Source organism: Fusarium proliferatum (genome assembly GCF_900067095.1).
Source record: "Fusarium proliferatum ET1 genome assembly, contig: FPRO_scaffold010, whole genome shotgun sequence".
In the NCBI taxonomy this organism is placed as follows: Eukaryota; Fungi; Ascomycota; class Sordariomycetes; order Hypocreales; family Nectriaceae; genus Fusarium; species Fusarium proliferatum.
In genome coordinates this window covers 1,055,563-1,071,500 of record NW_022194799.1, presented here as the reverse complement: position 1 = coordinate 1,071,500, position 15,938 = coordinate 1,055,563, and the positions used below count along the sequence as shown (strand labels likewise).

The 15,938-nt window shown below is 49.5% G+C and overlaps 3 protein-coding genes across 3 annotated transcripts; 1 reads left to right on the top strand and 2 right to left on the bottom strand.

Moving 5' to 3' along the window:
* Positions 1–931: 931 nt before the first annotated feature.
* Positions 932–2,785, bottom strand: FPRO_11811 (uncharacterized protein; the record flags this gene model as incomplete). Its single annotated transcript, XM_031221327.1, has 1 exon — positions 932–2,785. One exon carries the CDS (start codon positions 2,783–2,785, stop codon positions 932–934), a length of 1,854 nt encoding a protein of 617 aa, XP_031086897.1.
* Positions 2,786–8,952: 6,167 nt separating this feature from the next.
* Positions 8,953–9,849, bottom strand: FPRO_11810 (uncharacterized protein; the record flags this gene model as incomplete). The annotated part of the gene is made up of 1 exon (XM_031221326.1): positions 8,953–9,849. One exon carries the CDS (start codon positions 9,847–9,849, stop codon positions 8,953–8,955), a length of 897 nt encoding a protein of 298 aa, XP_031086896.1.
* A 5,111-nt stretch (positions 9,850–14,960) lies between these two features.
* On the top strand, positions 14,961–15,752 carry FPRO_11809 (uncharacterized protein; the record flags this gene model as incomplete). The annotated part of the gene is made up of 1 exon (XM_031221324.1): positions 14,961–15,752. One exon carries the CDS (start codon positions 14,961–14,963, stop codon positions 15,750–15,752), a length of 792 nt encoding a protein of 263 aa, XP_031086895.1.
* Positions 15,753–15,938: the final 186 nt, after the last annotated feature.

The window sequence follows — 15,938 nt, the reverse complement described above, 5'->3', positions numbered from 1 at the left end:
CTGAAGATCTTGTCACAGGTCACCATTTAATGTCTCGGAACAAGTAGAGAAGCCAAACATGCATGTCATGCTGGTTGTAACATAAGATTATTCTCTGCCGGGCAGCAGATAGAGGCGCGAACCTCGTTTGCCCGTACAATCTATCGTTCTGATGACAAGGGTCCAATGGTAGTCCCAGCCAAGTCTCAAATTCCTCCTCTTACACCATGCTCAACAATGCAATACACAAGCCAAATCCATAACCCATCTCTCATGCAGCTTTCCACAGGTATCTACTACTGATCAGATCGCAGCAAAAAGGGGTGCAGGCAAACAATGGAAAATCGTCTAGTCCCAGTCCAATCAAGGCCAATCCACTTCAACATGAATCTACACCCTGTAGGTAGCAAAGACCAGGCATCGGGAAAATACACTTCGGTTCAAAGCCACCACAAGGTAAAGACATATGTTCGTTGTGGACATACTGGTGCCCTTCCACTACCCAACCAAACTCCAAAATATCCCATCTGGGCGTACATGATTTTCGAATGAAAAAGTTGAGCTTTCAGTAAGCGCTGTTGGTACTGGTACCTCGAGGTAGGAGAGCCGCGCTGGTAACTCAGCTGAACCATCAACTGGATGCTTCCACCATCACCGCTTTTGGGGTATCAACTTTCTGCCACGAAGCCAACGGGAGGGTCTGATTCAAGAATACAAGGAGCTCAGTGTATGAATTCAACTCTGAGCTCAAGACCGCACCTTGAATGTAACCAAAACGTCCACCGGAATGCTCATCGATGGCCAAGATTCAAGATTATAGGCGAAACGCTGCCCATCCCGTAGACATTTGTATGCAGGAAATAAGAAATAAGAAATAGATATAGTTCAAAAAACAAAAATGCATAACGCGCTTATCATCAACTTTGTCATCTCTCATAAGAAAAAAAAATCATCAGTAAATGTAGTCGTCCATGGCAAAGGACGGATCATATGGTGCATGGTTTCCAGAATATCCACGATGATGTGAGTCAGAACGACTGGGGGTGTGTGGTCGGTAAGGGAGAGCCTTCTGTTCTACTCGGCTGCGGACATCTTCAAGCTGGTAGTAACTGCTAGCACGGTCGCTGCCAACTCTAGAGCTGCCGGTAGGTCTTGAAAATGTGATCTCGCCTCCATCGCCGCACTCAATCTCAGCACCCGACACTCGCACGACAGCCGAGCCTGACACTTTGATGGTGACATTGTCAGTGTCGCTTGAAGAAGAACGAGTGAGACCAGTGGTGTTGCTTCGCTTATACTCGCTATCATCATGGCTGCCGCTACTTCGACTGCTCCCGCCGCCAAGCCGAGGGTTGCTAGCTTTGCGTAGGGTTTCAGCAGTCAATGGCATGGCGGGACCGCCATTGATGTCGTCCTGGTATCGCATAGCGTCCAGGTACTTATCCTCATCCAAACTGACACCTCCACCACCAAGTGAACGATCTTCGTAGTAGGAATCTCGTCGAGTTCGGGCAGGCACAATGTCGATTCCACGCTGTTCATATGCAACAGAGCCTCGTCGAGTGCGAGCGGGTACAAGATCAGCACCATGATGCTCATAGGCGACAGAACTGCGTCGAGTACGGGCCAAAGCTGTACGACGATCGAAATTGGCTTCAGGAGAGTCCGCAAAAAGGCCGGGACTGTCATTGTAGTCTTCATCGTCATAGCCTTGATCAACGAACCCAACGCGGCTACGACCCGAAGGCGGTGGCCGCGAGGGAGTCCTCGTCTTTTGCCTTGTCAATGACTGAGGAGGGGGGCGGAATGGAGTGGTTGGAGGAGGCATCGCAGACTTGGGTCGTGGGATGCTGTCAGGAGGAGGCATACGCCGGCGATCCTCGTCATTCTGTTGAGGCCTCTTGGAGCGAGAGGCACGTCTAATGAGACGGGGATCAGGCTGTTCCTCCTCCTCAAAGTCATCCTGAGGATACCCAACGTTTGATGGTGAAGGCTGCTGTTGACGGAAACCCATGGATGAAGCTGGCCGCTCAAAACGGTTTCTGAGGTGGGCGCTGGCCTGCTGCGAAGGCATATCAAAGAACCCAGGTGTTCCAGCACCTGGGCCAGGCGAAGGCGGAACGCCGACCACTGAGGGAGACTGTCCTCCAGGGAAGTAAGGTGGTGGCGGGAATGATCCGACGGGGAAAGAAGGTTGAGAAGCTTGGGCATGGTGCCAGCCAGCATTGGAAATTGGGGGAGCGGTTTGTCCAGGGTAATAGCTATGAGGTCGAGTCTGAGCACGGGGGCGCATGCCAGAGACGGCAGGCTGCTGGACACCATAACAGGAGGGATCCTCGACACGACCTCGGCGATATTGTTGAACAACAGGCTCAGTCTTGGTGTGAGTAAGTGATGTTGGGCGAGGTCTTCTCACAGGCTTGGGCTCACGTTCCTTGGGTGGTTTGGCTTCGGCTCGGACCCTCCGTTGTTGCTGCTCAGCAGCTTCCTTCTGCTTGCGCTCTTTACGACGTCGATCTTTGTCGCGCTGTTCGCGAGCTTCACGTTCGTAGTCTCGGCGGGGACGCTCTTCCCTGCGGGGGGGGTCTTCATCAGAGAGCCCTTCACTGGGAGGAGAAACGTGTCGCCTGCTGGAATATCTCCTGGTTTCACCTCGAGACTTTCCTGTGTTGGGGCGTTCCTTAGGTGGACTAGCGGGGCCAGGAGCTTCAGAGACAGCATAGCGACGGGTGGATTGGATGCCCTCGAGGACAGAGCTGCCGGAATCCTCCTCGGCATCCTCGACGTAGCAGACGTGGTTGGACATGGTGTAGTTAGAAGATCGGAGAAACTTGAGAGCGAATTCGGCTCCAAAAAGAGTCAATTCGATGAGGGGGTTCAACGGGATCGAACAGGGACCACGCTAGGTGGGACGGCACAGTTGGTGGATGAGATCGCAACTCCAGGCGGTGAGAGCGCCAGTGGCGTTGATGTTGATGGTATCTGCGATCGCGAACGCAATGCTTTAACGTCCCCTTTCGTGAAACCTAACAAGCGACATGTGAAGGAAGTCGAATTCGTTGACCAAGACAGCTGCAGCCGAAAAAAGTCGTGAGTAAAATGTCGCTGGTGAGTTGGATACAGAAGGCGGTGACGATAGTGGCATACACCAGGGCGCTTTTCGATGGAGACGCTAGTAGCGACGGATATGTAATGTTCGATGCTTGGTAGATGCTGGTGCTATAATGTTGATCGAGGTGAATATAATGCTCGACTGGAAGCGAGAGCAGAGCGAGGAGGAATCGAAGAAATATGTTTGTTTTAAAAAGACAATGTATCAAACTGTCATGGGAGAAAGACAAGACAAGAAGGAGGGGAGGAGGGGGGAGAAGCGATGGGCATGGATGGGCGGGATGGTCTGTTTTTAATAAAAGTGCCCAGGTGGTGGTAATTTCAGGGCCTGGGGGGTTCAGCATTTTCTGAAGCAGACCTACCTCAGAGTGTGGGGGGTGTGTAGGTATTCAGATCCATCTGTTACCGGTAGTTTTAGTGGTAATGCAGCACTATTACCGCCCAGGGCGGACAAGCAGCCACAGGACGTCGTGGCCGTTGATGTTTTGATAGAATGAGCCAGTGATGAGAGGCTATTTGATTTAAGCCCAACGAGAAGTCATGTGGACAATACGAATTGGATCGTACCATGGAAGACTCGACACCTCGAGCTTGAAGTGATAGAAAACTCTACACAATTGACAGAGAAGGAGGAGGGAAATGAGAAAGAATGAGAGAGCGCAGGTGTGTGGATGGGCGTGTGAGTAAACCCACCTCAAGGTGCGACTCTAGAGGAAGCAAGGGAGAATCTCGTCAGTGAAAAGGGAGGGGTGGTTCTACACCACGGGACGATGGACGATCAATCAAGCGACTCAACGCTGGAGCCAGCACAGCAATGGAACTGCACACTGCAGTCAGTCAAATCAAATCAAATCAACCACGTCAAGTCGCTGAGAGCAATGACGAAGGCACTGACACAAAAGCAGAACAAGACGCAGATAGAGATTGGTTGTCGTCTGTTTTTACTCGTCCGTTTTACCCAAAATATCTTGATTCATCAGCACCAGAAAAAGTCAGCCAGTGAGACAGAGACAGACGCAGACACTCGCTCGCTCGCTCACTCGACCCTCGTTCATCCAGCAACGGATCACTACGTGCACTATTATTAACACAGCAGCCACAAACATAGACATCCGTCCGTTCGTTCATGCTTCCCGCCTCTTGCTTCCCGACTCATATACGGATAGTGAGTGTCAATGACTCCTGAATGCGCTGTATTGTATTCGTCAGCATCTTTGTCTCTCATTCACCATGGGCACTTCAGAGGTGGCAGGGGAGCCTTGAGGTGAGGGTCTCTCGCTCCGGCCCGCCTCACTCAATGCGTTGGCAGTTGGCATTTTCTCCTGCTCAGCTAAGCAACATAGTTGCCCCAGATTCTCTTTTCCACTCCAAATTCCCGTCTACCATTCCCTTCTGAATATTGAAAAACTCAAAATACCATGGAAAACAGTCATGCCAGAAATTGAAGAGGTGGGGGTGGCTACTGTATTCAAACCAGGGTCCTCACTTTTGCTATTGTGCTTTGCTGGTCGTGGTGCTGAATGGAATGGATTATGGAGCCATCCCGCTCACGGCCACCAACAAGCAAGCGAGCTGGATGATGGAGTTTTCACTATCCGTAAGCTTCGAGTCACTCTCAAGACTAGGTATGCTGGGGTATGCCTGTATTGATTCAACGGCCAAAACGATTGTCAGTCGATATGGTCTTTCGGATGGAAAATCTCTTCTTTCTAGTCTCGCCGATTATTCTTAGCCGTTTATACGATCACGATATTGAAACTACAAGCGCATTATCGATGATGGCCAAAGGTGACCAGCCACCAAGCCCCCAAGATCTGGCTCATTTTCACCGACTTCAGCCATTAATTCAGAACAATCCATGTCAGGATTACACATGGACCCTGTTAACTCATTGAATTGTCATGTGAGTTGTCCCAAATTGTGAAACATTCGCGATACAAAAAACCAGCAAACAATCGTTAAGCCATACACATACTCATCATCAAGTGAGGCGGTTAATCACTGGCTCGCTGTCGATAAAAGCTATCCGCTAACTTAGACGCTTTCCAATCCCGAATCCTAGCGACCCAGAAACCCGACCCAGCCCTCGCCGCCGAGAATGGATCTGATCTGTCGACACGACCCCAGATGGTGCCCTGAAAGCCCGCATTTGAGGGATTGTTGAGAGACTTTCGGGCGGGCCTGGGTGTTATCTTACAGGGAATGCCTTTGTATGACTGGCGCCAGTCCCAAGCAGTCAGGCCCAACTGTGGATCTTGTTCAGAGCCTTTGATCCAACGATTCTTTTCGAATCTTCCTCGCCTTCGCTGTCTGCCAGTCACCAACGATATCCGGTGCCAAAACCCACATTACACACCTGAACGAGGCTGATGACACACCCCTCCCAGAAGACGAAGAGAAGGATTGTGGCTCGCCCTCGAGGAATTGTAGTTTCTTACCAGTGAACAGAACTGCTTTGAATGCTGCACTCGGCACTGTAATGGCCATGTTGAGATAAATCAAGGCTGGCTACAGATTTTGCTCCATCCAAAACCTCGAGGGGACAAGAAGAAGCGTAACAGGGTTGTTCGCCGTTAGATGGACCGTTCCCAATAGGTGACAGGTAAATGACAGGCCTGAATCTCAACCGCTCTTCTAGGCAGATCGGGCTTGTGCACACATGGCACAAGGGCTTGACGAGGTAGGACAAGATACACAGAGTAGGATAGCCATGCCGAGCTCGCCAAACGGCTGTGCCTCTGCGAAGTCAATCATGAATGTCGACCCTCGTACTACAGAGCTGAGAGACGCCTGATTATCCTCAAGAGGGGCGTAAAACGCCATCACGATTTCTCATGTCTCCGTTGATCTACGCCTCCACCAAAGTGCCGTGTTTAGCCCACCTCCGGAGCCTTCTTCACCTTCGTGCCTAACTGGGCGTAGACCTTTGCCCAAGCTGGCTCAATTCCTTTGCTCGGGTACCAACAATGAACCCGATCTACACCAAGTTAATGCCAGACGTGAGTGCAGCGCGGGGTACACGTGGGATATCGAAGCACCGCTGCTAAGCCTGGTCGTGACAAGCTGTCTACCATCCATGTCTAAGGCTTGTGACTGGTTGTCGCGATTGAATTGAGGCTCCGAGCTTGGCCGTCTAAGTTTTGAGGTTATTGTAAAGTTGACTCATAGCAGGAGCAAGAATGTGCTTTGTTCACTTGCGACAGTGCCTCTTCATTTATTTGCGATTCCTCCTCAGAAGATAAAGAAAGAAATTGCTCAAGTGTGCTGTCACTTGTTTCATCGCGCTTGCGGCGCTGACGCTTCTATTTGACAGGTGTAATAGGCAGATAGCTTTGCCGCAATGACCATCCATGCTTGATGCTTGCACGCGCCTGGTGCCCAACCTCCAGCGGCCATATACAATGGCCTCGGAGTCTTTCCATGACCAAGTTCGGGCGGTTAGTCCCGCTCTCGGCGATGCTGCCGCCAATTCATCCCCTGCTAAATTTCTGGCGATCCGGTCCAGCCTCCGTTCAAGCATCGTGTCGCACGATTCGTCACGGCATGAATACGTGTCCAACACAGCTTCCTGTCCGGCTTGGAATTGGTGGGTCTACTTCCGAGCCCGGGAGTGAGCGACTCCACTCTCTCCGGCTTCACCTCCTTGTCCTTCCGCGCCCAGGCCGGAGATTGGCAAGATTGCTTCAAACATGTCATGTGAGTTGTTTTCGTTTCATACTCAAACCTAGATTCGGACGGTGGCTTCGAGAACAACAACACGTCCATGCAATTGTGACTCCGTCGCCATTTATGCTGTATCCGATTACCAAGCAGCCAGCGCTGTTGGGCAACTTACATCGAAGAATTCTAATACCGTAGTGAGTCGGTGACATCTCTATCAGCTGACTTAGATGAGTCGCAGTCGAGGAGGAACACGCTTAATTCTTATTCGATCTACCTGTCTAACAATCGATATCTGTCGTCTCTGTCCACGCCCCTGCACCGCCATCACCTTGCACCCTCTAACCTCATGCTTACCCTTTCCTTTGCACATTCGCCCACCAACTTTCCCTGCCGATGTCTCGGATTTTAGACCACAATGCAATATTCGGTCAACTCGAGGTAGTTGATTGGCTTCTTGTCTGCTTAAACATGCCACGCTGACAGTTTGTGTTTCCCAAGATCTCTGGGACTGCTACGAGCTCGCTGCTGTGTTGCCCTCGCTCTGTCTTGACAGGCACAAAGACGATTGAGCATCTCCAGTTGTTAATTGCCGGGTTCGAAGCTGCTGCTCGCTAAGCCAGACGGGGATGCCTTTCAGCCGGGGTTCTCTCGGATGGCTTGCCTTGGCTTTTAGATTGTGTGGGGATAGGCTAGACGTGCATCCAAGGCATTGACGCAGCTCTACAGGGCCGTCAGCCGGCATGATTAGTTCACGATTCCGGCCATTCACTGAGGTTATGTCTAATCATGTGTGGTTACCATCAAAATGTGCGTTTATGAATGCGACTCCCGGTGGCCAGTTGAGACAGTTCTGTACAGATCATGTTGAAACAACTTGACAGGTAGCGTATCGTGAATCTCAAGACATCTCGTACACTGATGACTACCAGTTCTCCCTCTTCTCAACGAGTCAGACTAGTTCTGAACAACATCGGGTAGTGCAACTATATTAGTATTGTTGTTATGGATGACAAGCATATTTGCAACCATCAAAGGCACAGGCATCTGGTACTGGAGCTCGGCCAGGTCTTCCTAGTATCTTATTCCTGGGGCCGCGTATAACGGCTCGCCTAGAATATCTTCAAGAACACGCTTGAGACAACAATAGCTCCTTGTGGTTGCATATCGCTGCATGAAATCCCAAGTTGCATAGCACCGCCTGAAGATCAGTGGAGGCGACCGCTTCTTTGCCAAATCTACTGTTTTCGACTTGTGATCAAGTTAGTACACTCAGAGAACGACGGTATCTATCGTGTCCCCGAACTCAACCGTCGGTGCTGCTAGCCATCACAACGTGAAGTTGGAGAGCGCCCCAAACCCCTCTTCTCCTCCACCATCTTCCACTCACCGCTTTTTGCGTCTTGCCCCTCAGTCTATGCAAACATGGGGACCATATTCGTTTTTGCCGAGCAGAGCCTCATCTTCCGAAGGTTCCCATCTCGGACATGGCTCATTGGCATGGTGTCTCGCCCAGGCAGCCAGCCACGGTTACGTTGTTTTGTCATTGATAGGTCGGTTTCCGATGTTCGGCCAAGAAGATGTAAGTCTGCGATAGCGAGATGCGTATTACTCGCCGAGTTGCTATCTGTGCTTGGTGATGATCAACACCGTGATATCTATGGTTATGCATGTTTCCCGTTCTGCTAGCTTGCATGGCACTGCGTTTGAAAGGATGAATGTGAGAACGGGTAGCTACCCAATCGTATCAGCTGCAGTCGATGCAGTGGCTCTGCGATCGATGGCGTGGGATTCGAATGGTGGTGCTCCATCTCGTCATACATTGAGGGCGAGTTGCATGCTCACGGTGGCTGTTGACGGGCTTGTATAGCCGCTAGAGAATTGATGTGCAAAGATAAGAGTCAAGGGCTCTTCATCCGACTATCAGTAATCAGATATGTTTCAAGTGTCTGTCAAATACCAAGCTACAACGTGGGACAATTCTTAGTGTATGAGTATTCCAAAGACCACGACAACGGTGTTCAACTAATGTCTTATTGGCATGTATGCAGTGAAGCCAGCGCCACAGCATCCTCATCAAACAAACATACATGCACCATAATGAGGTATTTAGCTATTGACACTCTGTAATTGTCTGAAGAAGCATATGACAACTTATCACAGACTGCACTCACGTTGGGCACAGTACCACCCTGTGCCCGATCAAACCACAATGTCAATGTCTGACACGACAGGTCGGTGATCGGAAACACGAACGCCATCATCAAATACATTCGCTAGAACCCCAAAAGTCTTGACATGAGCTGTTCTCGGCTCTTGGATGAACAGGAAGTCGATACGCGAGGGTTCCCACCCCTCCCCGAAGCTCGTGTACGTCGTTTCGTTGCCGTAGTGTTTATGCTTGGGCACCAGGTCCGACACGTCAGAGATACCTGACCCAGACGCCGTGATTGTCTTGTACGCGCCATCCTCGGGCTCGCTGTTGAAGTCGCCGCCGATGAGTACGGCTGACGCCTTCTTGTCACCTGCTTGGCCCCATTCTTTGGCGAACTTGATGAGCAGCTCAGCACTGTGTTGGCGGGCCTTGACGCCGATGTGGTCGAAATGCGTGCTGAATACTACGACACGGGTACCCATGACTCGGTGTTCAAATTCCCCCATTGTGACAATCCGGTTCAGGACTGCATCCCAACCGCGAGAGGGCTTCTCGGGTGTCTTGCTCAGCCATCGGACCTCTTTGCGTATGTTCTTCCATACATCGTTGCGATAGAAAATAGGAGAAAACTCTCCGTCCTCGGGTTTCTCTCCACGTCCACGGCCAACATGTCTCCAATGAGAGCCCAGATCCTCCTGGATCTCGTTGACCTGGTGGTTGAGACATTCCTGGAGGCAAATGAAGGGGCTCTCATGGCCGGCGGTGACGAAGTTCAATTGATTGATGAGCTTAGGCCGGCGCACATTCCAGGGTTTCTCATTATGTTCACGATTGTTTGTTGCGTAACGAACGTTGAAGGTGAGGATACGCAGAGGCATTCTCTGGTGCTTGTTGAGGATTTCCATTCTCAGAGATGCGGTCGAGGGAATGTCGAGTTGAGTCATTGTGGGGTTTACAGTGATGATATTAGATGGAGGCTTATTAAGAAGTGTTACTCGTTCAGGAATCGAGGGAAAGATACGTGATATCTAGGAGTTTTAGGCCTGGGAGGACAAAGACGAAGCTGCCGCGATACTGAATGTTTACCATGAGCGTCGTAAGTCGGGTCCGAGCGGACCTATCCAATGAGGTCATCACGTGGGGATACGTGCTGCGATAGGCATGGCGTCTACAGATAGTCCGTATTTACCCCAGATTTGATGCCGCAGGGGTCCACAGCCACCAATTCTTCTGTCACTGATATTAAGCTTGGTGCGTTGATGTTTTCAAACCATGGCCTCTTTTCTTTTTCCCCTGAAGTTCTATATCATTCTTCTTCGATTTGCGACCTTTCATCAGCCAATACCTCCCTTTCTGTGGCTAAATCGGACTTGCTAATGGAGATTGGAGGACTGCACTCCATAAAAGGAAAATCATCAAGTGCACTCAGGTTTATACAATTACAACATTTTTAGCATGCTTGGTTCTATCGAATCTCGAGGGGAATTCGGCGTGGGTCACCGTAAATCGGACAACACGCGGGTGTTGCTCGGGGAGCATGAGGCTATCGTTTTCCCTCATTATGTATATTAGGTTGTTCGCGTATAGGTAACCTTGTGTCAAATCTCAATGGTATCGCCAAAGTGTCACAGTAATACAGTGACATTTAACCAGGCACTTCCAATGTTGTGCCCTCATTTCACTTGACCTCGGTGTCAAATACTTGAAAGGAACGGCGATTGATGTACGAATCATGGCCGATGTTACAAAAGCAACCTTCATGTAAAAGGTTTGCAAAAGCTTCTCGAAAAAGTACCTAAATCATCTGGCCATATCACGGTAACCAATTTTATTGTATAAGCAGTAGTTCTTAACATAGGGAGAAGTTATCTTGTAAGGCTAGCCTCGTCAGACGAATCATTGGTAGCATCACCATCATTTTTATTGTGTCCTGTTATTTACTATTCGGCATGTCTGCTTCATAAGGCGCATACAAAACTCAGCACTTTGACTTCTTCAATGGCCTACTGTGATTCATTGTTGGTCGATACGGTGAAATATTTATATCGTCCAGTGTTGTGTGATGAAAAGCGTAAAGCTGGATACAGTACGCATCCAGATATGAATGACACATCCAAAAACTGACCATTTGGATGGAAATGCAACATCTATTCAGCGTTGTGCTCTTATAAAACAATCAGATCTGTCTATAACTGTTGAATAGGACTTAAGATAATCACTCAAGCTCGATGACCTGCCGTTGTCTTGAAGATCACCACCCTATACTAACCTCGTGGGCTTTGGCTTCATCGCGATCATGGCACATGAACTCCATGACCACATCTTAACAGTCCATCATACTAATATGACCACTAAATAGCCATTTGCTCAGAACTTGTAGCTTTTGATCTAGTTGTAAATAAAACAATTGCGAGATGCCTATGATACTACACTTATCCTTACTCTTACTCTACATAACTTATATTGCCAATAAGTGACAAACGTCATTATCCAGCCTGATTCAATTGCGTTGTTTGTACTCATAGTAATTAATGACTTATACAAACTCTGATCTCCTTCACTCTTCTGGTTTAAATGATGCCATGCCTCATCATTCCATGATTCGAATAACCTGACATGTCAAATTGCTATTGTTCAATAGTTTAAAGCCTCACGCCACATGATTAAGATTGGACTGGATGTCGTGTTGAACTAATTCAAGCATATTTGAAAGGGTAGCATACAGATTTCCTGGCGATGATCAATCGTTGATCCTTAGTTTGCTCCGTCTTGGCACGGCGAAGCACCATCTTGTCCATGGGCGCACATTCATGGATTCTTAGTTTCACATATAAAGCTCACTTCGCTATTGATACCTCTGCTGCAAAGTGTAATCAGAGATAGGCTACAGGGACCCTCCTCTTTACCTAGGGCAGGTCAAGGACTCAAGGATGGCAGTCATGGGTGGTTATTACACATAAGGGTTAGAGATTCCGCTTATAATGCCGTCGAATAGGTGTTCACAGAAGTAAATATCTGTAATATGCAGATCTATTACACCAAATACGGGCAATATCGTAATGCCTAATGGTTTATCTAGCCTTAAGAAGCAGAACTGAAGGCGTTTAAGCTGATGCAGTAGGGTATAGTCTTGCAATACAATTTCGGTCACAATCCCTACAAAGTGGAGTAGCTGTGCGCCATTCCCGTTACGAGCAGCATTCCGTTGAGATCTATCGCTAAAACGATAGCGAGTGGCTCGTTCAGAAATCATCGGAGCCAGCATAACTGGAGGTTTATCTCCCACCATCACGAAAGAGCTGTCAATCGAGTCCTAATCCCAGTCCAAGCGCCAATGTCATAAACAAACACTACACAAAAGCAACCTACTGTTTTGAAATTATACTTCGACTACGATATCTCTTGTTTCAAGATTAAACTTGCTATAGAGACAGAATTATTATGGAGATGGTCCATAGCTCGAAACCTTTATTTGCACATCGGCGAACATATCGCCATAAAAGGCGAATTACGGTCAGAGTCAGCTATGTCACCACAAGGACCTGCAAGCTTATCTTCGCTTATGGCATGGTCCAGACGGTAGCCAGTCATAATTGATAGACCTTGGTAACAAGTCAACTGCGGCTGACATTAAGTGTGGCCTCCGAGAAATAGTGGATCATAACCCGGAGGTCTCGAGTCTAGACCCATAATTGCGGCCCGTGGCCGGGGTCTTCAACCTGAAAGGGCATATTCTTCGGTGGGTGGGCGTTCCAACTATTGCTTCTAGTCAAAGTTTGCTTGCAAGTATGTTTTTAATTAGTTACGGGACGCATCGACGCCGTTCGGAACGGCACATGCCCACTTGAATCCAGGTCTAACGAGAACAGACAAGGTCCCATATTATCATGCCGGGCTGAACTTTGAGTGATGATTCATGGCTTGGTACCATGTGGTCTCAAAACTGAAGAATCTACACGATAATGACGACCAAATTTTGTAATGATGCGAGAAGAATAGTGGGAGATAACCTCTTATCGCCGCGTGTCTATCAACTAGGAAGTAAAAAAAAGGCGGGCCTAGGCCTGTTGGTGGCTGGAGGGCATGGGTGAGGTGATCATAAGACCAGGGAGGACCACCAGATTGGATCATAGCAGGATTGGACATTGGAGAATCTGGGGGAGGCTAGAGAAGGCTAGAGGGGCTGGCTGGACTTTTGCTGATGGGACAATTGGAAATCCCTCTTTTCTTTTCGAGGCAGCCTACAGAGGACAGGCGCCCGCTCACCACACCCTTTTCTCACTCATGGCATCTCCGGACTTGCGTACTAATCCACGTAATCGTTGATGATCGTCGCAAGGGTCCAACATGAACATGGGGAAAATGCCCGCAACTTGTGGCTGTAAATCTTGATAACTTGAATCAATAGAGGCGGTCCTCGTTTTTGACTTATCACTCTCACCTCACAACCGCGTATTACTTAACTCCGTCCTTGGCCGATGCACCCCGTGGCGCAGACTTGCGACCCTCCAATTCGCGACGCCCAGCTTTCAACTTGACTGCCCTGCAAGTCCATGGAGAAGAAAAGTTGGCAGTAGAACAGTAGAAAGCCCCGCGTGCTTGACACCCGACTCAAGCGTGATGGCCCAAATATGGAGTCTTTGCGGATACGCTATCCAAGCTGCAAGGCACCATGCACAACAGACAGGTCCGGATAGCCTCAGTGCGATCGATCTTGCAGGAAATGCCCGATCGTGAATTTGAATCATTGTTAGTTCCTAAGGAGCTCAGCATGACTCCCTCGCCATAGTCCGGTAAGGCCGGTGGAGCTGAGAGAGACGTGAAGGCACAGTCAGATGAGATGAAATGGCCTAGTTGGTGGTGTCGACCATGTCTCACTTGATATAGCATTCTCCGGAGAGTGTCACCGCCCCCGCGACCGAGTTTGTCAAAGGAAATACCATCGCAAATGTCCATGACCAAGCCAACCTCCATGTTCATGTGAGCGAATGAGATGCCATAATTCAAGCCGACTATGGAGGCATCTCACCATCCTTTTTGTTTCTGTCGATCACGGCAGATCGAGTTGGCTGCCCTTTTGTGGTTTTTACTGGCGGCTGCAGCGCTAGACCGTGGACCCTATGTGCATTTGAACCTGTTTATCACTACCAACTCGAGCCCGTGGCATCCAATGTTGTAGCCCAAAGAGCTGATTTATCGTCAGCCACCAACTTCTCTCAGCTCGTTTCTCTTGATTATAAACCCGCTAACTCAACCCATGACTTCCATTTTCAGACCCGGCGCCTCCCGATTATCCTATCGACGGGCCGCGTGGCGTCGTGCGCGCGAGACTACAGGTTCGTATTCATCTTGGCTGAATAGCTTCACGTGCGAAGATAGGCAGCCCCGCCTATTGGAGGCCGATGACCACCCATAGTGCTCAGAGTCCTCTGCCTACCACTCACAAGGCCCTCGGGGCTTACAAGAATTCCATGATATGACTGGGAGATGGTCCGCTTTTGGAGATACAGCCCTGTTTTGGGTGTGGGTTCTTGCAGCCCTTTCTTCCTTGGCCCTATTTCGATGCCTTGAAAGGTACCGCACGGCTGATGCCTGTGTCTCAGATATTATGTGTGCAGTAGGCTATGGATTGGAATGTGAGCTCGTGGGGAGGCTTGTTTATCTGCCTGACTGACTGCTATATAGTTGAGGCGTGCTCGCCCGTTCATTGTAATGCCTCTCTGAGTCCTATACCGCCGGCCTTCTTCGTGCTCTGTTCAGTCCTCTTACACAAAGCACAAAGAAATACTTCTGCCTGCGGTGAGTGACTCCAAAGGGTCTTCCATGGAAAAGACGTCAGGGCATCCACTTCCCAGCCTTAAGACAACCGGTCTTTGTTTCGCCTGGTTCATACCTGTTTTTAAACACCAAATCGCGGTGAAGCTTTCTAGCACCCACCCACTTCACTTACAAAGAGATCCCTGCATACATATATAGCTCGCAGGCCTCAGTAGACCCTTTGATCAAATCAACTTTACTTCACCTAACTCGAAATTCATTCTTACGAATCTCCACTATGCCGACCGAGTCTGAGATGCGGTCTCGTCGAGACTCTTGGCCACCTACCCAGATGCGCCTCAAGCCTACCCTCTCTACCAAGAACCGACCACTTCCATCTCTTGATGATATCGATGATGACCCTCTTACCTACTTTCTTACACCAGCTCCTCTTCTTGACCATGATGATATGGACGACGTCTTGCTAGACTTTGACGCGGGTATTGAGGATGCCAGTTCTCCTCGACCCTTTGTCCGCAGTGTAAGTCCATCAACACTCGATGGACTACGCAAGCCTGGTCTGCGTCCCATGTCACCTGATACCAGCTCTGAGATCTCAGAGTCCAACAACGAGGATGATTATGACGACGATGATGAGGACTATGTCAGCTTCTCACCCAGCAAGCACGGAGGACTCCTCTCTCTTAGGGACCTCTTTGCCAACAGCCGACCACCAGTCCGACCCAAGAGCCCTGCTTTCAACCAGTCGACCAACAACGCTCTCCTCTCACCTACTGCCCTCTCAAGCAGCCCAAAGCTACGTGGTCGATCCAGGGGACGTGGACGCCACGGAGCCAGCTCTCGAGGGCACTCAGCAACACGCCGCCCAGGACAACTATGGCGGGAACCAAGCCCCGATGTGTGGTCTATTGAGGAAGAGACGGAGGAGGAGATGATGAGTGAGGTTGGAAGCAGTGTTGGTGCCCGCAGTGACACCAGCGATGATGAGGCTGAGAGTAAGAGGCGAAAGGGGAAGAAGGCCAAGTCGAACAAGAAGGTTCGCTTCGTCTTGCCTGCTCAGGAAGTTTAAGGGAGGTTGGATGGATACTGCATAACTCGGCGTTCAGGTCTGCATCTCTTTCATATTGATTTCTTATAGCATCACCGGGGGTTGCATCTGCATAAGCGGCGCTGGCTAGCATGGAGGGAGTGGTGGATCAAGAGTAATAATGGCTGGTCCAAGGAGGATACCTATTTTTCTGGCTTGCATTTATCG